Source organism: Schistocerca nitens, chromosome 2, assembly GCF_023898315.1.
Source record: "Schistocerca nitens isolate TAMUIC-IGC-003100 chromosome 2, iqSchNite1.1, whole genome shotgun sequence".
Classification (NCBI taxonomy): Eukaryota; Metazoa; Arthropoda; class Insecta; order Orthoptera; family Acrididae; genus Schistocerca; species Schistocerca nitens.
In genome coordinates this window covers 191,116,136-191,143,847 of record NC_064615.1, presented here as the reverse complement: position 1 = coordinate 191,143,847, position 27,712 = coordinate 191,116,136, and the positions used below count along the sequence as shown (strand labels likewise).

The 27,712-nt window shown below is 41.8% G+C and overlaps 1 protein-coding gene across 1 annotated transcript in view; it reads left to right on the top strand.

The window, feature by feature from the left end:
- LOC126235878 (uncharacterized) overlaps positions 1–27,712 on the top strand; it is a 201,046-nt gene that overhangs the window by 156,783 nt on the left and 16,551 nt on the right. The window contains exon 8 of the mRNA XM_049944788.1: positions 13,410–13,560. Coding sequence (XP_049800745.1) covers positions 13,410–13,560 — 151 coding nt within the window. The remainder of the gene's footprint in view (positions 1–13,409; positions 13,561–27,712) is intronic.

The window sequence follows — 27,712 nt, the reverse complement described above, 5'->3', positions numbered from 1 at the left end:
TGGAGAGGTCTAGGAAAAGGAGTAGAGTTCGGGAAAGTCACCCAGCACACAGTTTTAATCTGCCAGGAAGTTTCATATCAGTGCACACTCCACTGCAGAGTGAAAATCTCATTCTGGGAAAATCCCCTTGGCTGTGGCTAAGCCATGTCTCCACAATATCCTTTCTTCCAGGAGTTCTGGTTCTGCATAGTTCACAGGAGAGCTTCTGTGAAGTTTGGAAAGTAGGAGATGAGGTACTGGCAGAAGTAAAGCTGTTAGGATGGGGCGTGAGTCGTGTTTGGGTAGCTCAGATGGTTCAAATGGCTCTGAGCACTATGGGACTCAACTGCTGAGGTCATTAGTCCCCTAGAACTTAGAACTAGTTAAACCTAACTAACCTAAGGACATCACAAACATCCATGCCCAAGGCAGGATTCGAACCTGCGACCGTAGCGGTCTTGCGGTTCCAGACTGCAGCGCCTTTAACCGCACGGCCACTTCGGCCGGCGGTAGCTCAGATGGTAGAGCACTTGCCCGCAAAAGGCAAAGGTCCCGAGTTTAAGTCTTGGTCTGGCACACAGTTTTAATCTGCCAGGAAATTTCATATCAGCGCACACTTTGCTGCAGAGTGAAAATCTCATTCTGGAAACATCCCCTTGGCTGTGGCTAAGCCATGTCTCCGCAATATCCTTTCTTCCAGGAGTGCTGGTTCTGCATGGTTCACAGGAGAGCTTCTGTGAAGTTTGGAAAGTAAAAGACAAGGTACTGGCAGAAGTAAAGCTGTGAGGACAGGGCATGAGTCGTGTGTGGGTAGCTCAGATGGTAGAGCACTTGTCTGTGAAAGGCAAAGGTCCCGAGTTTGAGTCTCGGTCCGGCACACAGTTTTAATCTGCCAGGAAGTTTCACATCAGCGCACACTCCGCTGCAGAGTGAAAATCTCATTCAGTAATATTGTTTGATATGTCAGTAGTGATTTGGAGGGGAATTCTGAAGTGAACAAGCCACTTGTGAAAGAAAGTTGCAGTTACAGTTGCTACTGTTGCATCTTTCACTGGTCTGGCTTCAGGCCAATGATAGAAATTGCCTATCACCATCAGGCAGTATTGATGTCCTTCTGATAGTCTAAAAGTCTAATAGTTTCAATGTGGACATGTCCAAATTGCTGATTCAGTGGGTGAAAGTAATGACTGGGACTGTAAAATGCCATTTTATTTTGTTCGCCAGTCATACATGACATTGACAGACAATTGCCTTGAAACCCTTCTTGATATATGGTTAAACAACACCTTTTTCGCTAGTTGTAGAGTAACCCTTACTCCTGGATGAGAGAGGCTGTGAAGAGAGGATAGTGCTTGCTGGTGGACATCTGTTGTAATGAACTGCCATGCTTGTGATGCTGGTACATCACAGTATAGTAATACATTCGAACACAGAATTTAAATATATCATATTTGTAAGCCAGATGTTAGTTCAAGGACTACCTCTTTCCTGTGCATTGGCAAGTGCTGTGAAGTCAAGTTCCTTAGCAGTGGTGTCTGCTGGTCCATTCTGCTCACCGTCAACATGTTGAGTATCCCTAGTAAATTGGTAATGAAATCCAAATGTCACAACTGGCGTTGTGATGCCTTATCTGGCTTCTGACAGAAAGTGAATACATGTGGATTATGATTTGTGATAAGAGTGAAATGTATACTTTCAAGCATCTGCCTAAACGCCTTGATTGAAGTCTATGCCACCTAGAGCGTGCGGCCATATGTTGACCAGTTTGCTTGTGAAAGTGGTAATTTTTGTTGAAGAAAGCTAGAGATTGTGAGTCATGTTTTACATGTTGTTGTAATACAGCTCCAGTGGCAGCTGACCCTGCATCCAGCATAACTGCAAGAGGTACAATATAAGAGGATCAGCTAACATCGCAGTCTCTCCAATAGCAGCTTTTAATCTTGTGAAAGATGCATTTCATCAGGTCACACTGTACTGCTACCAAGCTTTGGTGAATCCTTTACCATGATTGTGTACTAAATGTAGATTTGTCAGGCCCAAGGAACGGCATAATTTACGCATTGTATTGGGCTGGCGAAGTCGAGAAATAGCTTCCACTCTGTCATGAGGTGGTAGCAACCCTTGTGCACTGATAAGGCACCATAAAAATTTTATACCAGTGCTCTAAATACACATTTTGATTTTTTGTTGGGGACTCAACAATCAGCCTTTCCTTCTCATCATGTTGGGTAAGTCTTCCATCACACAATGTTCTGGGCAACTTTTCAGAACTCTCCCACTTTTCTAAATATCATCAGTCCTTTTCCTTCATCCCTATTTCTTCTCCTTCAGCCCTTCTGCCAGAAGGAGGAGCCACTGGCTCCAAAAGCTTACATATTTAGATATCTTTATATGTGTGTTATCTGCTGCCACTTGGTGAGTATGTTTTTTATCCATCCAATTACATTATATTTTCAAATATTGATTATTGTTGAGTTAGAATTCAGTTGATGAAAAGAGAAAATGTAGCAAATAAAGCAAGTGGAAGGGAATACAGATGTCTAAAAAATGAAATTGATGGAAAATTCAAAATACAAAAGTGGGAATGGCTAGTAGAAAAATGCAAAGCTGTAGAAGTATTAATGACTGTGGGAAAGGTGGATGCTGCATATAAGAATATTAAAGACACCTTTGGAGGAAAGGGAATCAGCTGTATGAATATCAAGAGCCCAGATCACTGAAGGCTGAAAGATGGAAGGAATATGTTGAAGGGGTGTATAAAGGAAACAAACTTGAAAACAGTCTTATGGAAAGGGAAGAGTAATTAGATGAGGATGAGATTGGAGATGTGACATTGCAAGAAGAATTTAACAGCGTGCTGGAACACTTAAGTTAAAACAAAGCAAATGGAATAGGTGACATTACCTCAGAATTATTAAGATCCTTGGGAGAAGATATCACCATGAAATCATCCCATCTGTTATGCAAGATATATGAGACATGAGAAATACTCTGTAACTTCTAGAAGAATGTAACAGATAAAATTCCAAAGAAGACAGGTGTGAATATTACCAAACAATCATTTCAATAGGTCCTTGATGCAAAATACTAACATGAATTATTTACAGAAGAATGGGAAGACTGGTGGAAGCTGATCTCAAGGAAAATCAGTTTGGAGTCCAGATAAATGTAGTAACATACAAGGCAATGTTGACAGTATGACTTTTCTTAGAAGATAGATTCAAGAAATGAAAGCCTTATTTACATCAGTTTAAGATTTAGGAAATACCTTTGACAGTATTGACAGCAATATATTTTTTGAAATTGTAAAGGTTTCGGAATAAAATAAAAAAACTAAAGGATATTTACAAGTTGTACATAAATGAGATTGCAGTTCTGAGAGTTGAAGGACATGAATGGGAGGCAATGGTTAAGAAAGGAGTGTGACAGGGTTATACTCTATCCCCCATACTATTCAGTCTGTGCATTGAGCAGTTAATAAAGGAAATCAAAGCGAAATTTGGAAAAGCAATTAAAGCTTACAGAAAAGAAGAAAAAAAAACTCTAAGCTTTGCTGATAACATTGTAATTCTGCCAGAGACATCAAAGGACTTGGAAGGTCATTTGCACAGAATGGATAGTGTCTTGTAAACAGATTATAAGATCTGAATTTTAAAATTTTCCCACCGAATAGAAGGTTTGGACAAATTTCAATCTAGCTACCCGTTGTCACTTAATTCATTCCATGATATTTCAACTGGACACCTGCCAGTCATCTTCAGGTGAGCCACTGAAGACTGACAAAGACTTGCTCCATTCTGTAACATGTAGTGCACTGCTAGTATTTCTCACGTGTCACAATCAAGTTAAAGGTGGACCACACCTCCTAGTGGCATCGCCCTCACTTGTGAAACCTCGGAACTCAATCGTTCTCTGCATTACCATTCACTGCAGCCATTGGTGCACTCTGTCATTTTTCATTAGAACAAATCACAAGGATGATGGGGTTCCATGCACTGTCCAATTGGTAGCCACTATCAAGGTTCACCAGTTTTCTGGCCAGGAATATTTCCATGGATTCTTTGATAATGGATGTTGTTTCAGAAGAATTGTAGCAATTACATCTAAAAGTTGCAACACATTTTCTCCTCTATTATGAGATTGGGTTGATGGAGTGACTGCAACCAAGCTCAATTAGGTCCGTAAGGATACAAATTTATGACAGATGTCAACATTTGATCATTTGTTATCACAGCAGTCATTACTGCAAGAGGTAACTGCATGATGTACCACTGTCAATTTCATGGATAAAAATTTGGATGATGCAATGCTGTCTGAATTAAGTAAAGGAATCTGCACATAAACATACAGCACCACCTTAAATAAGTTTTGTGAGTGGTGCTGAAGAAGCCATATGACTCCTTTCTTCAGATGCTGCAGAAGAAATAAGAAGAGGAACTTGCCATGCTCTTTTGAAAGCTCCTTCTCTGTGTGTAACATAACCTCTGAAGAAAGTGGCCGCACTATGAAATCTGTGAAAGGACCCTGATGTAGTGGTAGCGAAGGGTTGCATGGGTAAACAACTATTTTGTTACCTCGTAGAGTGTGTAATGGGAAGATGTATGATCTGCTAAGTGACTATACCTATTGGAGGATTGATTACAACCCTGCAGGACATGTGCAATGGAAAACTTCTGCACTGCTGAATTCATCCTCCTTACCTCCACAGACCATGAAGAGGTTAAGACCACATAGTTGTGTTTCAACAAAACTGTCTGGCCTTCCAAAAATTCATAAGGAAAGTGTTCCATTATATCTGGTAGTGAACAATTGGAACTCTTACATATGATCTAGCCAAACATCCCACTTCTTAGCTGAGACCATTGGTGGGCAAATGCTCAAATCACATCTGTAACTCAGCTGACTTTATCAATAGACTGGAGCTCTCCACCTAAGTGGTTCTGACAGTTTGGTTAGCTTTGATGTGCTATCACGTTTTAGAAAGGTCCCTCTTGCAGATCCTTTGGCACTAATTGGTAAAAAGTTTCAGATGGACATCACTGCTTTGTTTTGGCATACTCTATTCTCAACCTGTCTTATGTTCAACCATGAATATTTGGAACAGACTGACAGCATCATCATAAGCAGCCTTCTGTGTCCCTGGGCGACCAACCTTTTTTATGGAGGATTTCGAGCAGAGAGCACTTGAATCAGCCCCCTTTAAATCATTTGTATTTTGGAGGTATGTGGATGGCACTTTCATAGTGCGGCCTCATGTAGAAAATAAATTGATGGAATTTATTCAAAACCTCAGCTCCATTCATAACAACATTCAGTTCACTATGGAAATAGAGAAAGATCATTGGCTGCTTTTCTTGTATCTCTTGGTTACACAAAAGAATGTTGGTTCTCTTGGAACATTCAGTTTGTCATAAGTCCACTCATACTGATTTGCATTTGCAAGCATCAAGTTGTCCTCACTCATTGCAAACTATGAATGCGCTTAAAACCTTCACATGCAGAGATTACACTGTTTGGATCAAGATAGCATGCCTGAGGACCTCACCCACCTAAGGACAGTGCACAGAAAAAAGTAAATATACCACTCAGTAAATTAACAAGGCACTGTCATTTAAAACCAAGAATCAGGAAATGGACAAAGAGGAGAAAACACTGTCAAAATTGCTAGTTTTCTTTGTGGTCAACATTTTGTTTAAAATAACAAGAATTATATGTAAACTTCAGATGAAAGTGACTTTCTGTCGAACATCTAAGATTGCAGACCTTTTTGCGATCAGTGAAGGACAACTCATTATTCCAGAAGGCCAGAAATCACAAAATACCTAGTCATTGTGGTATGGCTTACATAGGACACGCTACACACACTGTGAAAGAATGCTGCACTGAACATCAATGATTTCACCTTTAGCAACCAAGCAAGTCTGCTATTGCCTAATGCAGTATTTCCACTGGATGATGGAGTATGAAATAACTATGATTCTGACCACAGAAACATCTTTTTGGGACTCCATTAAAAAATCCATGGAAATACAACAAATGGAAAAGCTGATGACTATGATAGTGCTACCTGCCGGACAGTGTATGGAACCCCATCATCTCCATGATTTGTTTTAATCAAAGACAACAGCATGTGCCAATGACCATTGTGAGTGGTAATGCAGAGGACAGCTGAATTCTGAGGTTCCACTAGTGAGGCACTGCCACCGGGAAGTGTGATCCATCTGTCAACTAGATTTTGATGCATGCGTGGAATACTAGTGGCCCCATATATGTTGCGGAATGGAACAAATCTTCATTAGTCTTTGACGGCTCACCTGAAGATGACTGGCAGGTACCCAGTTGAAATATTGTGGGATGAACTAAATTATGTCAAGATGGTTGCCCAGAATTCGTCTGAATGGGTTATAAGATGAACATCAACAAAAATTAAACCTGGGTATTGAAGTATAGTAAAATTAAAACAGGTGATATTAAGGAAATGATACATTAAAAGTAGTAGACAAGTTTTGCTATTTTGACTGCAAGATAGCGGATAATGGCTGATGTAGAGAGAATATAAAATGTAAACTGTCAGTGGTAAGAAAAATGTTTCAGAGAAAGACAAGTTTTTATCTGGAGTCTAGTGAATATATAAGTGAAATATTGATGCCACACAGTGGAGGCAAGAAGAAGTGAATAAATGAGATGTGGTGTTACAGAAGAATGTCCTATTCAAGATGTTATTAAGCTGTACATTAAGCATATTGTGATGAAACTTTGGAGGAATTTCAAAAGATAATTTAAGTTCAGGGAGAAGAAATTAAAACTTCAGGATTTACATGGACATTATAATTCTGCTAGAGATGACAAAATACTTGGAAGATGTAATTCTTCAGGCTTTCCCAGTGATAAGCTGACATTTTGAATAATCAGATGTTCCGCTGGTTGTTCACAATGTTCTTGCATAATATTTTGGTGACGTGACTAATTAGCCTCAGGGAGCACATCAAGAAGATAGTGAGTCATGCCATCATAATATCATGTGAGAATGGCATGAAGAACTGGTAGAAGACCTGATTATTCAGCATATCTACTTGGAAGATAATTTATGTGGCATTGACAATGTCAAGTTATAAGATGGGCATCAACAAAAGTAAAATAGAGGTAATGGAAAGTCGCAAAATAATGTCACACAATGCTTAGAGAACAACATTGGGAGATGAGACAGTAGGAGTACTAGAGACACTTTGATATTTAGACAGCAAGATAGCTGATGATAGTTGAATTTGTTTAAATATAAGGAATTTGTCTGTGAAAAAGACAAATATTTTAACATCTCATATAAATTTAGGTGTCAGGAAGTCTTTTCTAAAACTTTATCCAAGTGAAATGTGGACGATAACCAATACAGTCAAGAAGGAAATAGAAATTTTTGGAATTTGGCACTACATGTGAATGCTGAAGCTTTGATATGTGCATCAAGTAACTAGTGAAGATGTACTGAATCGAACTGGGGAGGAAAGACAGTTATGGCAAACTTGACTAAAAGAAAGGTTCAGTTGATAGGACACTTGTTGATTCATCAAGGAATGGCGAGTTTGGTAATAGAGAGAAATATGAGGGGTAATATTAGAGGGAAGCCAAGGCTTGATTACAATAAGCGGATTAAGTAGTACAAGAGGAGGAGCAGTGGCTTTATATTGTTATTATTATCATTATTTTCAAACAATCTCTTTTTCTCCTAAACATGTAAGTCATAAAGTAGTTTAGAAGAAATATCAATAGTTATCAGTATGAATAGATTAACAGTAGATATAAGTTGTTGGTAGTATACATTATACAGGGTGTTTCAAAAATGACCGGTATATTTGAAACGGCAATAAAAACTAAACGAGCAGCGATAGAAATACACCGTTTGTTGCAATATGCTTGGGACAACAGTACATTTTCAGGCGGACAAACTTTCGAAATTACAGTAGTTACAATTTTCAACAACAGATGGCGCTGCAAGTGATGTGAAGGATATAGAAGACAACGCAGCCTGTGGGTGCGCCATTCTGTACGTCGTCTTTCTGCTGTAAGCGTGTGCTGTTCACAACGTGCAAGTGTGCTGTAGACAACATGGTTTATTCCTTAGAACAGAGGATTTTTCTGGTGTTGGAATTCCACCGCCTAGAACACAGTGTTGTTGCAAAAAGACGAAGTTTTCAACGGAGGTTTAATGTAACCAAAGGACCGAAAAGCGGTACAATAAAGGATCTGTTTGAAAAATTTCAACGGACTGGGAACGTGACGGATGAACGTGCTGGAAAGGTAGGGAGACCGCGTACGGCAACCACAGATGGCAACGCGCAGCTAGTGCAGCAGGTGATCCAACAGCGGCCTCGGGTTTCCGTTCGCCATGTTGCAGCTGCGGTCCAAATGACGCCAACGTCACCGTATCGTCTCATGCGCCAGAGTTTACACCTCTATCCATACAAAATGCAAACGCGGCAACCCCTCAGCGCCGCTACCATTGCTGCACGAGAGACATTCGCTAACGATATAGTGCACAGGATTGATGACGGCGATATGCATGTGGGCAGCATTTGGTTTACTGATGAAGCTTATTTTTACCTGGACGGCTTCGTCAATAAACAGAACTGGCGCATATGGGGAACCGAAAAGCCCCATGTTGCAGTCCCATCGTCCCTGCATCCTCAAAAAGTACTGGTCTGGGCCGCCATTTCTTCCAAAGGAATCATTGGCCCATTTTTCAGATCCGAAACGATTACTGCATCACGCTATCTGGACATTCTTCGTGAATTTGTGGCGGTACAAACTGCCTTAGACGACACTGCGAACACCTCGTGGTTTATGCAAGATGGTGCCCGGCCACATCGCACGGCCGACGTCTTTAATTTCCTGAATGAATATTTCGATGATCGTGTGATTGCTTTGGGCTATCCGAAACATACAGGAGGCGGCGTGGATTGGCCTCCCTATTCGCCAGACATGAACCCCTGTGACTTCTTTCTGTGGGGACACTTGAAAGACCAGGTGTACCGCCAGAATCCAGAAACAATTGAACAGCTGAAGCAGTACATCTCATCTGCATGTGAAGCCATTCCGCCAGACACGTTGTCAAAGGTTTCGGGTAATTTCATTCAGAGACTACGCCATATTATTGCTACGCATGGTGGATATGTGGAAAATATCGTACTATAGAGTTTCCCAGACCGCAGCGCCATCTGTTGTTGAAAATTGTAACTACTGTAATTTCGAAAGTTTGTCTGCCTGAAAATGTACTGTTGTCCCAAGCATATTGCAACAACGGTGTATTTCTATCGCTGCTCGTTTAGTTTTCATTGCCGTTTCAAATATACCGGTCATTTTTGAAACACCCTGTAGATGTGGTTTGTAGTGGCTGCTTCTTCCTGTTAATATATAACTTGAATCGTTCCACATCCATTATGGCATTTCTTCATGATGGGATTTATGGTGCTTGATGTGTGAATTAATTAATCGAAGCTGCTTCCTTCATTTGCTAGGTACACAGTGGGAGTCCAGCTCAATTTTTTTGTCAAACTTCAGTCATAAGAGTTTGTTGTAGGCTAGTTCATCCATGTGTCAGTTTATTAATAACAATATTCATTGGATCACATTCTGATTATTTAGTTCTGAACTGCAGACATTCCAAATATGGGCCATCAATGGAAAAGACCTGAATATGCTGATAGTATTGAAGCTGATCTGCAGCTGGCTGCAGATATGTAGCTTAACCTGATGCGATGAATGTATTGCTTTACAATTTGGATGGACTTCAGCATGTCCCATGAAAAATGTTGGGCAGTGGACACTTTGTTACAGAAAGCAAAGAGGTCAGCATTATGACTAGGAGAATATTTTATAGCATTTTCTAGGATCATTAATCCATATACACTGATCATCCAGAATAGCAGAATATTATGACCACAGACCTACTGTTGATGTAGAACTGTCCAGGTAATAGGAGAATCACCTGGCAAGTAATGACTGCTAGTCAGACACATGCATGATGCATGTATTATCAGCGAGCAGGTTGCATGTGTGTAGAATGGGGAAGGCATGCCATCTATTTGAGTTTGACCAATGGCAGATCATGATGACCTGGAGGGTCATCATAAGCATTGGGTGTTCAAGGAGTGCTGTGGTGAGTGTCTTCAACACATGTCAAAATCAAAGTGAGACCACATCCAGATGTCATGGGATTGTGCAGCCACCTCTCATTACAGATGTTGGATGTTGTAGCTAGGCAGACTGGTAAAACAGGACAGGCAGTGAACTGTGGCAGAACTAACATAGGACTTTATTGTTTGGCAGAGTACAAGTATGTCTGAACACACAGTACACCAAACACTCCTGAAGATGAGCCTCCACAGCCTACAACCCGTGCCTCTGCCAATGTTAACACCACGACATCACCACCAAACTACAACTGAAACGAACACATGACCATCAGCACTGGATGTGGCAGTGGCAGAGCAGTGCATAATCTGACGAATCCTGTTACCTCTTCATTATGCCAATGGGAGGGCATGAATCTGTTGTCTTCCATGGGAACAGCTCCTTGACACCTGTACTGTGGGACGGAGATAAGCTGGCAGTGGCTCCATTATGCTCAGAAGAACATTCATGTGGACATGTACGCTGGTTGAAGACCGTGTACATGATGATGGCAGTGGCATTTTTCAACAAGCTAATGTGCCATGTCACAAGGCCAGGAGCATGATAGAGTGATTCAAGGAACACAGTGGTGAGTTCCAATTGATGTGCTGGCCCCCCAGATCACCATATCTGAACTCGACCAAACACTACTGGTATCTGATTGAACTTGGCATCAGAGCTCATCGCCCCCCTCTCCAGAATTTGTGGGAATTAGGTGACTTGCGTGTGTAGGTGTGGTGTGGTGCCAACTCCCTTCACCAACCTACCAAGGCCTCATTGCTTCCATGCCACAACATATTGCTGCTGTTATCTGTGTCAAAGGTGAACATACTGGGTATTAGGTAGGTGTTCATAATGTCTGGCTGATCAGTTAGAAGGTACTTTAGATTTAGCTGAAAAAACATCTTACAACATTTTTCTCATCTTGGTCAGGAGCATATGCAAATGGCTAGTTGTGGATGCCTGAAGTTTTGAAGTGCTTCTGCAGTCCCTATGCTCCATTAATTTTAATCCATTGTACATCAGTGGAACCGCTCCAGTTACTGAGTGACTCCTCCACCACGCACCCTTCATTAGTTGTGGAAAGCACTGCAGAGACCTTGGACGTAGATACATATGGAAATCAGATGGCATCTTATTAAGTCATTTTATGCCGGTACATAGTATTCCTGCATAGAATTAAAAGAAGAGCATCATACAGCTGCATCTGTGGAATAACAAGTACAACCCATCACATTCTGCTGGGATCTCTAAAGTATGAAACTTTGTTAGTTTTTTTACTTGTCAAAAGTATCTTGGCTGACAAGCTAATGTATATGAAGGACATGCATGATGGAATAGAATGACCTGATACCAAGATAATACACAGTAAACTAAAAGAAGGAGATAGATACGGTAAATGCAAGATGATAAAAGGAAGGCTAAAATCGAAAATTGTGTCTCCTAGAATTGCTTCACAAAAGAAGATTGTAACACTGTTCTTAAGCTTCCTACAAGAGTACAAAAATTATAGATATAAAAATAAGTGAACATGGAATTGAAAAACAAGTGAAAATATTTGTTAAAGGAAAGTTCATGAGACTGGATGGTGTACCCACTATCTTCTATATTGAAAATACAGAACATCTAAATCTCTGCTAATGTTATGAGTTGTTGGAATAATAGAATGTCCCACCTGCTCGAAACAACATACAGAATGCTTAAAGAATGCAGAAGGCTACTAGGGCAGATCTGTGGAATTTGATGTAGAGGACCTAATCTAAAATGCTGGTGGTAATGCCCTTCCGAAGAAACATGTCAATGTTAATTGAAAATACTCCTTCACACCAACTTGCCTTCAAATCCATGTAGTGCTTGATGTTAGTACAAATTATTAATATACTGCATAATGCTACTCCCATCTCTCTGTTGGTAATAATGCCTCATACCATCAAACAGTTTCATTAACTGATTAAAGATAAATGACATACTCTTAATATAATATGATGTTAAAGATGAAAATATAGTAAGGGAAGTTCTGGCAGAATGTAAATAATTTAGGAGTAAAGAAGACCACTCACTAAATAGCAGAAACATTGAGTTGTCAACAGATACACTCAAAATAGAAAGAAATCTTGCTAGCTTTGTAATAAACCCTTTATTGGCCTAGAGTACTCACACACTGTGATGACCTAGATAGAACTGTCCATATTAAACATATCCTAAATACAAAATACATGGCTTGTGAAAATGGGCAAAGTCCAAAACTTGTCCACCAATAAATAGTAATTAGCAGCTTTGGTATAAACTTTTAAAAATATATCATCTTCAATAATTCATTTTCATTCAGTTAATTTTCACAAAATATTTATAAATTATATACACAAACATTCCTTGTAAATCAGTCTGGTACTGAGAACCATATCAAAATCCCTACATTATTAAATGATGACTAACTGAAACCCTCAGCTGCCGACAGGTGTTGTTGATATACCTCGATGTGGACAGATGAAAATGTGTGCCCCGACCGGGACTCAAACCCGGGATCTCCTGCTTACATGGCAGACTCTCTATCCATCTGAGCCACCGAGGACACAGATCGATAGCGCGACTGCAGGGACTTATCCCTTGCACGCTTCCCGTGAGACTCACATTCCCAACTGTCCACAATTCTACATATGTAAAGTACCTTATAGACATTTGCCCATCCACTCATTGCTCGCGCACGCTTTGGCGATTCCCATAAGAGTTTGGGCAACCTGTGCGCATTTGCACAGATGAAGGTCAATGGCTGGGTAGCCTTTCAACTATATATATGAAGACAGTAACAGTTCTTGAAAGAACAGATACTGTTGATGACCTACATTATTTCCTGAGACAAGCCTGAGCATACAGACATAATAACGGCAGGTGACTACAGTTTACATGTGTATAGAAGATTGATAAGGAAAATGAATGAATGAGTGTTGTGTGCAGCAAAAATATCAGTTATTTTGGATATGAGCAGATGTTTGTAATAATACGATTTAAGTGTGTACACACTTGAAAGCCAGTTTTCCTCACTCGTATAGGTAAATTAAGGAGTAATACATTTTATGACACATTAAATTACTTTTACATTATATGTGGACTACCACTGTAATTGATTTATAGATTTATGTTTGATTTTTGATTTGATTTTAGGTCTTTGCTGCAGATTTTGTTCTTATTTTTTTAAATATCTTATTTATTTTTGTGGAACTGGGAATTATTTTAACTGCATTAATATGCAAAAGTATTTTTTGCAGCACCTCCAGGCTGTCTGCAGTATTATCCTGAACGAAGAGGCACTTACATGTCATTTAACTATAACACTCCAGGCTCACTTGATTCACAGTACATAGCAAACATGCACTATGCAATATGCTTCCGGAGAACACCTGATGCTTGTGGAATACAGTAAGTAACAACCTGTCAGACACACACAATTTCAACTTAAAAAAATGTTTCATTTTAACTACTGTTGAATGTATTACAAAGCACAAAGATAAGAAAACACAGATGCATTGTGATTCTTCAGTTTCTCCCGGCGTATTTTCCTCAAATAGAGCAGTTTATTACTGAAAATCTGAAACTGCAGATTACAGGTGATTAAAAAATAATATCATGAAATACTTGGTTTAAGATTATTTATTAATATTTTATTTCATGATGCATGTTATTTTATTATTTTTTTTATTTGCTGTCCATATAACAATCAATTTTCGTACATTGTCACAGCTTTAGTTTGCATATGAGGGGATGGGGGGGTGGGGGGTGGAAGAGGGGACCCAAAAATAGAGAAAACTGTTCTACAAAAAATTATGTATTTGATGGGACATTTTCAGAACTTCAACACCTTCAAAATAGTGTCCTTCAGACGTAATACACATTCCCCACATTTTTTCCATTGGTGGAAGCAGTTTTTAAACTGATCTGAAGATATGCCCCTCCCCTCCGCCACTTCTTCTGTGTCTTGAAATGGTTGATTGTGGTAACCTGAGAACAAAGTAATGGTGGATGATCCCCTCAATGTGGAAACAACAAACAGGCATTGTCTTCACATTGAATCTTATCTGCCTTGGTTTCTTTGGCTTTGATCATAAAGGAGTCTTCCACTGGCTGAATTGTTGCTTGGTTTTTGGGTTGTATCCATAACCTGGATCAGTTTCTAACTGTTCTTTCACTTCCAGCAAATACACAAACAATTGGCGATCTGATCATCAGAAAGAACACACAGAATGAATTCTGCTGCAACATGTTTCATCTTCAGATATTCAGTCAAAATTCTTTGGTATGAACTCAAGGATATTTCAGTCATTTCCACCAGTTCATTGATAGTCCTATTCTGAACAAACATGATTGAAACACAGATTTTTTCAGTGCTTTTGTCCAATCTGGAAATCAAGGGACACTGTAACTAATCCACTTTATCTTGTTTTGTCGGGGAGGTACAGTATTGTTGCTGTCAATACCATCATCTGCTGGAACCCCACTCATCTGCCTGCATCACCTAAGCTTCATTTGCAGATTACATGCTGATTTTCTGTGGCCTGCTTTGCTCCAGGAGGTGACATTGGTTGAACTCATACACTGACTGGCTGCAAGCACTGGGTTTCTTAACTGCAGCTTCTACTTGAAGACTGAGTTTTGTCATGAACTGCAGTACCATATCAATGTTACTCCCATAAACTGTGCACTGTCATTTATTCACTCTTTCTGTCTAGTTCAGCCACTTGAATTACTAAGTCTTATTGTCATTGTCCCTGTCCACTGTCTCTCACTCCTAATTATCACTATTACTGTCTTTCACTTTGTCACATGTTTCTTAGCTCATAGTTGCTGTGTCAGATTGTAACAGTCTTCACACAATTGTGCACTCAATGTAGTGGGGTTCCACACAGAAAGACCGTTCACTGTTCAACAGACCATTGCACACATTGTCTCTAAAAATTTGTGAGTTCTTGTCAGTTATGCCGAGGGTGAACAACTCTTCACCTGACAGGGCACTATATATAGCTAATCCACTTTACCTGCTTTGGTACTCTCAGTATGTCACGCTTATCCTCTTGATCATTGCAAAAGGCTGAAAACTGTCAGTGGCAACAAGGTACTTCAAATGACCCAGCCCACACAGTATATGACATTGAATATCAATCAAGTTTACTTCCACTTTTGATATATTTGTCGCAATTGCCAATTCAGGTTTCACAAATCTCTGTCGTATGTATATAGTGAAAAGATACATATTGCATTTTGTTAAAGTTTTTGCCATCAAGTTTTCTGGCAGTAATCGTACACTTGATGGAATAATTAACAATATGTTAGTGCGGCAAAGGATTATCAACCTAAGTATCATAAGCACAGTCACAATGTTGAGTGACATAGTGATTTTAGAAAATTGGACAAAAACATCACAATTAAAGACTTTTGCACAATGAAATAATGTAGGCACTAATTGACACTGTCCCTATTGGGCCAACAATGGGAAAACTTCCCATACAGGTCATTTGTTATTTTATTGGGCTACCAGTTTTGGCAATATGTTACGCCGTCTTCCGGCCACTTGACTGACATGTAGGAAGATCCAACCTCAGTTCCAGTCAAAACATGGGCCAGCATTCTGCAGATATCAGTCTTTGAATGCTGGCTCCTATTATGACCAGAACTGAGTTTGGACTCTTCCTACACATTAGTCAGGAGGCCACAAGATGGTGTAATATATCACTGAAACTGGTAGCCCAATAAAATAACAGTTTGGAAATTAGATGGTTGAAAGGGATTTGGCTTGACATTTGAAACAAAATGATGTTTAATGGAAACACCTAGTGGGAGAATTTCAGAACACATCTTCTACCATCCGTCCTTGTCTGTAATGAGATACAAGTTTGTACTAATTATATGTCTCTTACCAGTAAAAGATAAATGCTTGCATTGATATAAAAGGTGAAGATTATAAATTAACTGTTTTCTGTTACAAAAACAAGATCACAGTTATATACACTAGTAGTAACTTGATGGTACATTATTACAGTTTGAAATCTGCTATTCCATACAAGCACCTCTATGTTAATAAGCACATAAATTATTTTTTTTTCTTTTTTTACTGAGTCAGCATGTTCATTCCTGGATTTGGCAAATGTTAGTGGTAGAGGATGCCTAGATACACTTTCTGTCCCCACCACTTTCCTGCTGAGACAGAATTTGTGTGCCCCACCTGTCTGCATCTTGCATTATCCCATGTGAAAGTGTGTGAACATTTTTCTAAGTATTTGCAAATTGTGTCACTGAGATGGGACGCAGGCATGACATGAACCCAGTACCCACTCAGTTGTATGTGGGAAACTGCCTAAAAACCACAACCAGTCTGGCTTGCATAACATGCCTCATCATTAATCCACTGCGCAGATTCGATCTGGAGCTGATGCACAATACCCAGATCCCAGAAGCACTGTGCTAATGCACATGGTTATCTGCCCAGAACTTTCAGTTTAGGCTTATTCTTTAACATGTTTTATTTTGCTTTCTTAAAATCATGTGTACTCTATTACAGCAAATTGCCTCTGAAAGTTTGTACATGGCTGGACAGCAACTGTAATATGAAATCAAGTTTGTACATGGCTGGACAGCAACTGTAATATGAAATCTTCTTCTGGAAATGGAAGATGTATTTAAATGCCTTTACCATAGGTTGAACATCTATAAAAACGTTTTCTTTAGAAGGAAATATTGACAACTGGGTTAAATGTTGTGGCAGACTTATGTTAAACTACATGAATGATGCCTTTTGGCTATATTTTAATATACCTCAGGCACAACATGTAACCCAGTTGTCAGTGTTTCCTTCTGAAGAAGACATTTTTATAATCATTGAAACCACAGTAAAGGGATTTAAATAATTTTGCAACAGATCGACAGTATATTATTTCTGGAAGAAAATAGTCCTTGTTGTATGGGGACTCTGGTCTGCAGCCTGTTTATTGTGAATTATGATTTATTCATCTCATAACATACATATGCTAATAATTTGATTAGAGTACAGGAGACACGTCAAAACATAGTTAAAACAATTTCACTGACATAAAACTAGAGATAATTATATGGAGTTGTATTTAAACATTAATTTAACTTTTTGTGAAAAGCTACCTTTTCATATTCATATAACAAGACAATTGATATGCTACATCTTGCTCAAATATTCAGTTTATCATTCATCAAATCTTCAACGGAATAGTAGCATCACTTTTCAGTAAATGTAAGTTCATACTCAGAATGTTCTTGGCTTTTAATCTATTGTAAATTTTCATTCCCATATAATGGAGATTCTGAGCATATAAGTTTAAATGATAAGCAGGAAGCACACAATTTTCTTTGTTCTTGCATTATAAGTGTGATCAAAGCAGTTCTCCTTGCATAATTATAAAGGCAAAAAATGATAATATCAAAGATATATTGTCAGGACACTGTTAGTTTCAAATGTTTAAACACTGGACAATTTGACTTCCTTGGATGCATATTACACACTTCTAATAATTCCTTTTTATGATTTTAGTATGCACATTAAGTTGCTAAAATTTTCCCAAAAGTCAGTACTGTACCTTATAACTAACTTACTTATAGTTTAGTGAAAAACCCTCCACCCCTCCCCCTTCTCCTCCCCCTCCCCCTCCCCCTCCCCCTCCCCCTCCCCACCCCTCCCATCCCCTCCCCTCCCCTCCCCTCCCCTCCCCACACCTCATTCACTGTAGTTTATATATATTGTGTGTGGCCTCAGATGCCCAAGAGTACAATCTTGTGTGTGTGACTTGCATGAGTGTGTATTGGTGTGTGTTTGTCGTCTAATCTTGATGAAGGCCTTACTGGCCAAAAGCTATATTTGTGACAGTTTTTTTTGTTGTACCTATCTGCAACTCAGCATCTCCACTATATGGTGAGTAGCAACTTTTTTTTCACAATATTGTTATATACATTACTGTTCATTACATTATGTTCTGAATTTAGTTTCACAAAAATGACTGCTTTCTTGGAGGTACAGAGAAATAGATTTTAAGTATTTTATATTTTCTTAAAACTTCTCTACAAGGCTCTCATCTTTAGCTTAGCTGTTGCCTGTTTTGTCTAAAAAGTCTTTTGGTATAGACTGCTGATGTGCCACTGTGTATCTCCATACTATACTAAAGATGCAGATATAGTAATCTGACGTAGTATTGCTGTAAGGTATTGTGATCCAGGAAAGCTGATACCCATTTTATGTTAGTACATATCTGTACTGACTTTCTTACAAATATGATTTAAGTGCTCCTTCAATGACAGGTGTTCATCCACAATTATTTCCAAAAAAACTTATTTTTATTTGTATAGCTGAATGCCAGTGGAAAGTACTCTCTGCAGTGTATATCACGATGGTTTGCAGGATATACCTGTAGAAGTAATTGCTGGGCCAATGGAGGTGCAATTTATATTCATATTATAGTTAACCGGGTGAGGGGGAAGTTTGGGTTGGTTACACCAAACAACACTCCCATTTTGCAGTAGTTCGTTTTGCCCTAAACACATCAAAGGCTTACAAAGAACTGACACAGCGGAACTGCACAAAGATAATGTTTACCTTAGTTCAAAGACGATACTCAGATAGATGCTGGTGTCGACCCCATCGGCGCCACATAGTCCGCCCCGCTGTGCGGAGTACTCTTGAGAGGCGGGGGGGGGGGGGGGGGGGGGGTGTGACTATGGCGTCAGCAGGGGTGGTCCGTGGGAGCCGGGTGCCGAATGCTGCACGGTAAGCTCGAGCATCAGTTTCTGCCATAATTTTGGGGAGGGGGACAGCCTCGACCCAGCGAGTTGTTTGGTCGATAGACGAGAGAACATAACGAAAGCCGTTAGAGGGGGGGAGAAGGCCGACAATATCAATATGAATACGCTGGAAAACCCCAGGAGGGATTGAAAAGATGCAGAGGGTGGTGAAGTGTGCTTGTGACCTCTGCAGCATTGGCATACGATGTAGGAGTGTGCCCATTGCTGGTAGTCCTTGTTGAAATTTCTCCACACAAAGCACCCCACAACAAGGCGGGCGGCTGCACGAACACCGGGGTGGGCTAAATTATGCAGTGCGTTGAAGACAGCTTGATGGAGCTTGGTTGGTATGAGGGGGCATAATGTGCCCGTACTATTGTCGCACCAGATCTCACCAGAAATTCCAGGGAAGGTGGTGCGGACGAAATGTAGTGAAGAAGTAGAGTCTGAAATCAGGTTTTGTGTATCCTCATTGGTAGGTTGGAGGTTACGCAGTTCAGAGAGGTCTAACAGCGAATGAACGGCGTTGACTCGTGAAAGGAAATCAGCAACTACACTCCTGGAAATTGAAATAAGAACACCGTGAATTCATTGTCCCAGGAAGGGGAAACTTTATTGACACATTCCTGGGGTCAGATACACCACAAGATCACACTGACAGAACCACAGGCACATAGACACAGGCAACAGAGCATGCACAATGTCGGCACTAGTACAGTGTATATCCACCTTTCGCAGCAATGCAGGCTGCTATTCTCCCATGGAGACGATCGTAGAGATGCTGGATGTAGTCCTGTGGAATGGCTTGCCATGCCATTTCCACCTGGCGCCTCAGTTGGACCAGCGTTCGTGCTGGACGTGCAGACCGCGTGAGACGACGCTTCATCCAGTCCCAAAAATGCTCAATGGGGGACAGATCCGGAGATCTTGCTGGCCAGGGTAGTTGACGTACACCTTCTAGAGCACGTTGGGTGGCACGGGATACATGCGGACGTGCATTGTCCTGTTGGAACAGCAAGTTCCCTTGCCGGTCTAGGAATGGTAGAACGATGGGTTCGATGATGGTTTGGATGTACCGTGCACTATTCAGTGTCCCCTCGATGATCACCAGTGGTGTACGGCCAGTGTAGGAGATCGCTCCCCACACCATGATGCCGGGTGTTGGCCCTGTGTGCCTCGGTCGTATGCAGTCCTGATTGTGGCACTCACCTGCACGGCGCCAAACACGCATACGACCATCATTGGCACCAAGGCAGAAGCGACTCTCATCGCTGAAGACGACACGTCTCCATTTGTCCCTCCATTCACGCCTGTCGCGACACCACTGGAGGCGGGCTGCACGATGTTGGGGCGTGAGCGGAAGACGGCCTAACGGTGTGCAGGACCGTAGCCCAGCTTCATGGAGACGGTTGCGAATGGTCCTCGCCGATACCCCAGGAGCAACAGTGTCCCTAATTTGCTGGGAAGTGGCGGTGCGGTCCCCTACGGCACTGCGCAGGATCCTACGGTCTTGGCGTGCATCCGGCGTCGCTGCGGTCCGGTCCCAGGTCGACGGGCACGTGCACCTTCCGCCGACCACTGGCGACAACATCGATGTACTGTGGAGACCTCACACCCCACGTGTTGAGCAATTCGGCGGTACGTCCACCTGGCCTCCCGCATGCCCACTATACGCCCTCGCTCAAAGTCCGTCAACTGCACATACGGTTCACGTCCACGCTGTCGCGGCATGCTACCAGTGTTAAAGACTGCGATGGAGCTCCATATGCCACGGCAAACTGGCTGACACTGACGGCGGCGGTGCACAAATGCTGCGCAGCTAGCGCCATTCAACGGCCAACATCACGGTTCCTGGTGTGTCCGCTGTGCCGTGCGTGTGATCAATGCTTGTACAGCCCTCTCGCAGTGTCCGGAGCAAGTATGGTGGGTCTGACACACCGGTGTCAATGTGTTCTTTTTTCCATTTCCAGGAGTGTATATTGTCAGCACCCTTTATGTGTCTGACATTGGTGGTGAACCGAGATATGAAGTCCATGTATCTGAAGCGGCGAGGAGGCGGGTCAGCTGGCAGGTTTATAATGGCCGCAGCCAGGGGTTTGTGGTCTGTTAAAACATAGAAAGGGCGTCCCTCAACGTCAGTCTTAAAATGCTTGATCGCTTTGTAGACTGAGAGCAACTCCCTGTCAAACGCGGAATATTTCCATTGTGCATTGGTTGGTTCAAATGGTTCAAATGGCTCTGAGCACTATGGGACTTAACTTCTGAGGTCATCAGTCCCCTAGAACTTAGAACTACTTAAACCTAACTAACCTAAGGACATCACACACATCCATGCCCGAGGCAGGATTCGAACCTGCGACCGTAGCGGTCACGCGGTTCCAAACTGAAGCGCTTAGAACCGCACGGCCACACCGGCTGGCATTGTGCATTGGTGAGCTAGTGTGAGAAGAACTGCAGAGGCAAAGTTTGGACATCGATTGTCTGGCTAAGGACAGTGCCGATGGCAGTATCACTCACATCTGTGGTGATGAAAAGCTGCGCATTGGGATGAGGTAGAACAATGGTTCAGGCCTCGGCAAGAAGATTTTTGAGGGCAGAGAAAGAGTCAGTCATAGCAGGGGTCCATAGAACGGGCCGAGATCCGGAAGTGTTGGTACCTGCCAAGGCATCCGTAAGTGGAGCCTGAATCTCCGCAGCCCGAGGTAGATGTCAGCGATAATAATTAACTGTCCCCAGAAAGTGCCAGAGCTCTTTGAAAGACGAAGGTCTGGGTAGGTTTAGTATTGTTTGTACTTTCTCAGGGGGTGATGAAATGCCGTCGGCAGAGACCCAAAAACCAAGAAAAGTGACAGCGGGTTGATGTAGCTGCAATTTGTCCTGGTTGGTCTCGATGCCTCCTGCCACGAGAGCATTTATAACAGTTTGCACATGTCGAATGTTGTCCTTGATGGAGGAGCTGAACACAAGAATGTCATCAAGATATGCAAAGCAGAATTTTAGATCAAATAGCACTTCGTTGATGAACCATTGCCAGGTCTGGGTTGCGTTTTTCAGATTGAAGTGCATGAATCGAAACTGGAATAACCCAATCGGGGTGGTGATTGCTGTCTTCTCGATATCTTCAGGTGCCATGGGGATATGGTGGTAGGCCCGTTTGCAATCAATGACAGAAACATGGTTGACCTGCGAGCGAACTGGTAAGTCGGGAATGTTGGGTATGAGGTAGGTGTCCTTAATTGTTTGTACGTTTAGTCGATGGTAATCTCTGCACATGCACCATGACCCGTCTTTCTTGGGTGTCATATGTATGGGCGTAGACCAGCTACTGGCAGTGGGTTCAATGACGCCGGAGGTTGTCAACCGCTGCCGTGTTAGGAGGGTGTGACCCTGCGGAGCTGTCAGTATATGTTATAGCAGTCTTGATGGCACAGTTGTGAGGGGTAGCGGGAGGTAAACACACGGAGGCTCGATTGCTGGGATTGCAAGCAGATTCAGCACACTTACTGACCTTGCTTTGTCCTTGCTGTAGTGTCTGTAATTTCTTTGCTGCAACTGAGAGCTGGAGCTGTGTTTCGTGGAGCCGGAGGGAGAGCTCGAAGTTTTCCTTGCGTAGGCGAGTGACGTGTTTGAGCTCGACAAGGCACTTTTGCATTGTTTCTTGTAACATTGTCGACAGAGACAAGCATGTACGGATGAGATGAGCCTGGACCGATGTGTCTTGGGGGGGAGATGGGGTTGCTCGACGGAGCACAGGGGAAGTGAGTCTTGGACGGATGACGGATGGTGAAACACGGTGTTTCGCACTACGTCCAGTGAAAGTTTGTGGTGTCACAAGAAGTCAATGCCTAGTATAGGTTCGTCAATTTCGCACACTGAAAAAGTCCACTCGAGTTTGCAGTTTGAGGAGATTGAGACGATGTGTGAAGTTGAACCTGAGCATTGTAGTTTAGTTGAATTCATGGCTTGCAGTGAAGTATGATGAGGGCGGATGTTCGATTACTCGAAGGACGTGGGTGGCAGTGAAACATCGGTGCCTGTGTCCACTCAGAAAAGGTATCCCGACGAAATGTCTTTAATGTAAAGTCATCTGCAATTATCCGGTTGTTCTCGGACAGAATGGAGCACTGGGTGGTGCCTGTCATGTTGTGTGCAGGAGGTGGCACCCAAACCTATCTGTGATTGGCGTTTGGGAAGTAGCAGGGCGGTCTGCAATTCCGTGCCGCCTCACCAAACCGTGTGTGGAAGTAACAGTACGGGTAGTGTGGTTGCATTTCCTGTGGAAAGTTCGTTGCCAGTGGTGGTGGCCGAGGTTCAGTGGCTGCAGCAGGTTCGGTTGCAGGAGGGGGCATACTGCAGGAAGAGCCGGTGACGTCCCAGTTGCTTGGTTACTGCTTCCCGGAGCGAGCGGAACGGTCGGCACAGTACGGCCCCAGCCGCGTCTGGCCGCAGGGCGATGAGCCTGAACCTGAGACTTGGCAGGTAGGCAGTGGCTGGCAAAGTGGAGCAGTGATGCATCGTGTAGCTTGTCAGCAATCGTCATTCTTTGCTCGACAGGTTCAGGGGGCCTTTGAGTCAGAGCAAAGCGGATGTGAGGAGATAGTTTATCTGACCATATGGTGAGAAGAGCTGTGTCAGAGAATAGATCAGCGCTGACCAGGGCATGTAGCCATCTCCAGAGCTGGTAAGGTTTGCCGTTGCCTAGTTGCTCGACGTGGAGCACTTGCCGTATTGCTGCCTCAGTTGAGTGTGCAAGGCGACATAGAACTGTCTCTTTGGCTAGAGTGTACCAGGTAGATGAGTCCAGGGCATCGACCAGGTCAGCAATCAAGTCCTCCTGGTCGTGCAGGTGGGTGATGAGGCACAGAAACCTGGTTGACTCGTCGAGTTTGTAATGTTCGAACACTTCGTCCGCAATTTTGAACTAGGTTGTAGCTCTGTCGGGATTAAACGGCGGCAGCATCAGTATGCATTATAGAATGTTCAGAAGAACAGGTTGAGTTGATTTCGTCAGGGCACTGCCTGAAACGAGCTGTTGTTGCTGTAGTATTCCGGGAGAGTGTGCCTCCAGGGGATGTGGCAACGATGACTGTTCGGGAGGCAGCGTGAAGGTGACACGTAGTGGTTGACCGTGATCCGTCGCAACGCAGAAGGCCGACACGGTTGTGGAAGCTCAACATGTTGCGGGTGTGTTTGGTTCGACGTGTCGTGGAAGACCGATGTGGATGAGGCACCGAGGTGTGCTGAGAATGGTAGCGGAAGCTCGACTGGAGCCAGTGCGTGGGCGACAGGTGACAAAAAGTTCAAAGTTTGAGAATGAGTGTTAGTCCATGGAAAGCTCGACATATGATCAGAGCCAGGACACCCTGTGTTGCAGGAAGGCTGCGAAGGTGAGGGCTGTCTAGAAGAACATTGTGGGAAATGATGGCGAACATGGGACGGAATGTGTGAAAGTTCACTGTTCATAGTCACTCGACTCAAAACGGTGTGTGGATAAGGTGAATGTCGTGGCACAAAACACTGAGGTGTAGCAGTGGGACGGAGGTGGAGGTCAGGCACAGATAACAAGTTATTGTTCCTGTTGCAGGCCAAGGTATCGAAGTAGCAAGTGCTGATGCTGAACCGAGGCAGGTGCGGGCATGGTCGGATGCTGAGTAGGTTGACCTGTGAACGAAGCAGTTCCGGCTACGTGGCAGGTATCCACATGGTAGTTCACGGATTGCGGCATGGCAAATTGTTGTCCTGGTCGTGGTAGGTTGTCCGACGAAGCATTTGCAGAAATCAGCATTGGTCCCACACTGCATGGAGATCCGTAAGAGGTAACTGCACAGTTGATGAGGGAGGGCACATGTGGTGGGAACAAAGGCATTTGATAGCTGGAGTCATACCCACTCCTAACCTCAGGCTCGAAAACGTCCTGCGAAATTGGCGTAATTGTTGCGTCGGTGAGAGGCATCGTGTTGCAGTCCTGGCGGGTGTACATCGCCCGCAACACAATGCCTGTCGATCACAAAATCCGGCGTTAGGAATTGGGTCGAAGTCATTGTTCAAATGCTGTGTCAATGTAATACACGCAAAAATAGCCGACGCGGAGGTCGTGGACACAGTAAAACAGCGAAAACGGAAGACGCAACTCGGGGTCACCAGTGAGGGGGAAGTTAGGGTCGGTTACACCAAACAACAGTCCCATTTTGCAGTAGTTCATTTATTCACCTAAACACATCAAAGGCTTACAAAGAACTGACATGGCGGAACTGCACAAAGATAATGTTTTGCTTAGTTCAAAGACGATACTCAGTCGATGCTGGTGTTGACCTCATTGGCGCCACACAGGAATTTCAGTATCACTGTTTAACAAGTAGCGTATTTGCAGTAAGGTACATTGATGATTACTGTAGATTTCACCACAGTTGGCAACAGTTTGTATCTCCCTGCCTCAGCTGTCAAACGATGTGTGATCTGCATACTGATCAAGGGCACTTAGAATTGTGATGTCAAGATTTTGATTGTTAGCTATTTTTATGAGAGAGAGAGAATATCTCTACCAGGATTGGAGGACATAATGCAGCAGCCATTGATAAATTGTTTTTAATCTGACAACCTTCACTGCTTCAGATGTAGAAATTACAGTCATTGGTTTATCTCATCATGACAGTTAAATCTGAATAACAAAATATGTTGGTCATTTAGGCTCAGATCATAAGAAATAATTATTGATCACCAAATCACAAACAGTGAATCAAACTCAAACTTTAGAGGGAATTGTGGGAAAAACATTGGCAAAGGAGGTAGAAGGCAAACAGTCCAGATGGAATATTTAATTCTTAAACATATTCCTACTGCATTTTGAGTCTTCTTTTTCTTAAAACATACATGGGTAAAAATTAATAGAAGGAAGGATGGCTAGTTCCTGGAATTAAAGTATCTTGTGAAAATTCAGAGAACAAGAGTTGAGAGCAAGAGTTGAACCTTGTAATATCCTTCTGTTTATCATTAAAAGATGAAATATATTGACAAAAACCCTGGAATAATAAAGAAAAAAAATAATATGTAACATTATGAAACAAAGAAAGAAACAAAAATTGTGATGCTAATGAAATTGGTTCCACAGAAAATAGCTCTGGTAGAATTAGTGCCACTTTCTAATCCGCATCCACCAGATTCAGTTTTTGCTTTGAAATTGTTACTCATTCACCATTGTTCATTTTACATACAACAGTTTTTGTCATTTGTGGATAACAATAGTGTTATCAAATCAGAGGATTTAGGTACAATTTTAAATACTGAAATCAACATTGTTCATACCATGGAACTCATTTATATTGTGAGCTATATTTTCTTTCAGTCAGTTATATAATTTTATTTTGAAATTTTTAAAAGGCATAGATTGATGGAGAGAAGAAATTTTTATACAACATAACTTATGTGAATGATAAAATGAGCCATTCTATAAAACTTTAAAGAAAAAGGAACTCTGTAGTAAAAGAACTAAACAAAGCTATCTATCATAAAGCTGAGAATCTCCCCCTTGAAATCACTGAACTGAGAAAGAGCATGAAATATTGTTCTTTAGATACACTAAATTACAAGATTTTTTTAAACAAAATATGAGCTACTGTACTCAGAAAAAAAACAAAGACTCCTTGACTACTCTTAAAGCTCAGAACTATGGCTGTCAAACAAGTAACTCCAGTTCTATTAGCGACACAGCTTGGGCAATAATGTATAAAATGTGTGGTAACAGCAATTTGTGAACACAACATTGCAGAGTAAAAAAAAAGGGAAATAATAGTTGACCCAGAGGAAGTGTATGAGAGATTCTTACAAAAATTCAGTTCAATTGGGGCAAATGAGGTACATGACTGAGCACACAATTTTAACGTCAGAAACACTAGCCAATGTTTTTTTACCCATGGAATTACTCAGAGGGGCCTCCTAACAATCATCTCAAAAGTTCAAGCTAAAATGTCTTGCAGCTGGGATGACATTTCACATAAGCTGCAAAGGAAACAGAAAATAGTTAAGCCTCTGACAATGAAACACCTAATAAATACCTCCAGTTGCAATGGAAATTGCCTCTTGAAAATCACTGAAATTCACCCATTGTATAACAAGGCAATAAAACTTATAATAAAAACAACAGACTGTTGTAATTAACTTCAGAACTTGACAAATTGTTAAAAAAAGTAATATTAAATCAAGTTGAAGCATATTTCATCAAACACTATATATTCATCAATCTACAGCTTGGTTTTAGAAAAGGAAGGTTTGTTGTAACAGCAGTAGCAACTTTTATACATGAAACAAACTGCATAATGGAAGCAAGGTTTATTTATTCAACAATATTGTCAAACGGAAAGTTGCTACTCACCATATAGCAGATATGCTGGGTCGCAGATAGGCACAACAAAAAGACTGTCACAAATATAGCTTTCGGCCAGTCATGTGTGGTGAGTTGCATTTGTGTGAGTGTGTATGTGTGTGTTTGCAATCTAATTCTGATGAAGGCCTTACTGGCCGAAAGCTATATTTGTGACAGTCTTTTTGTTGTGCCTATCTGCGACTCAGCATCTCTACTATATGCTGAGTAGCAACTTTCCTTTTCACAATATTGTTACATTCCATCCTGGATTTTCCATTGTTTGGTTTATTTATTTACTTTTCTTTGCATGGAGACACCAGAATGATGTCTTTTGCAAGCATCATAAATAATAATTTGGCAGTAATTACATTTAAAAATATGTTAAATACTACAGTTAGTGCATCTTTTTGTATCTGTTTT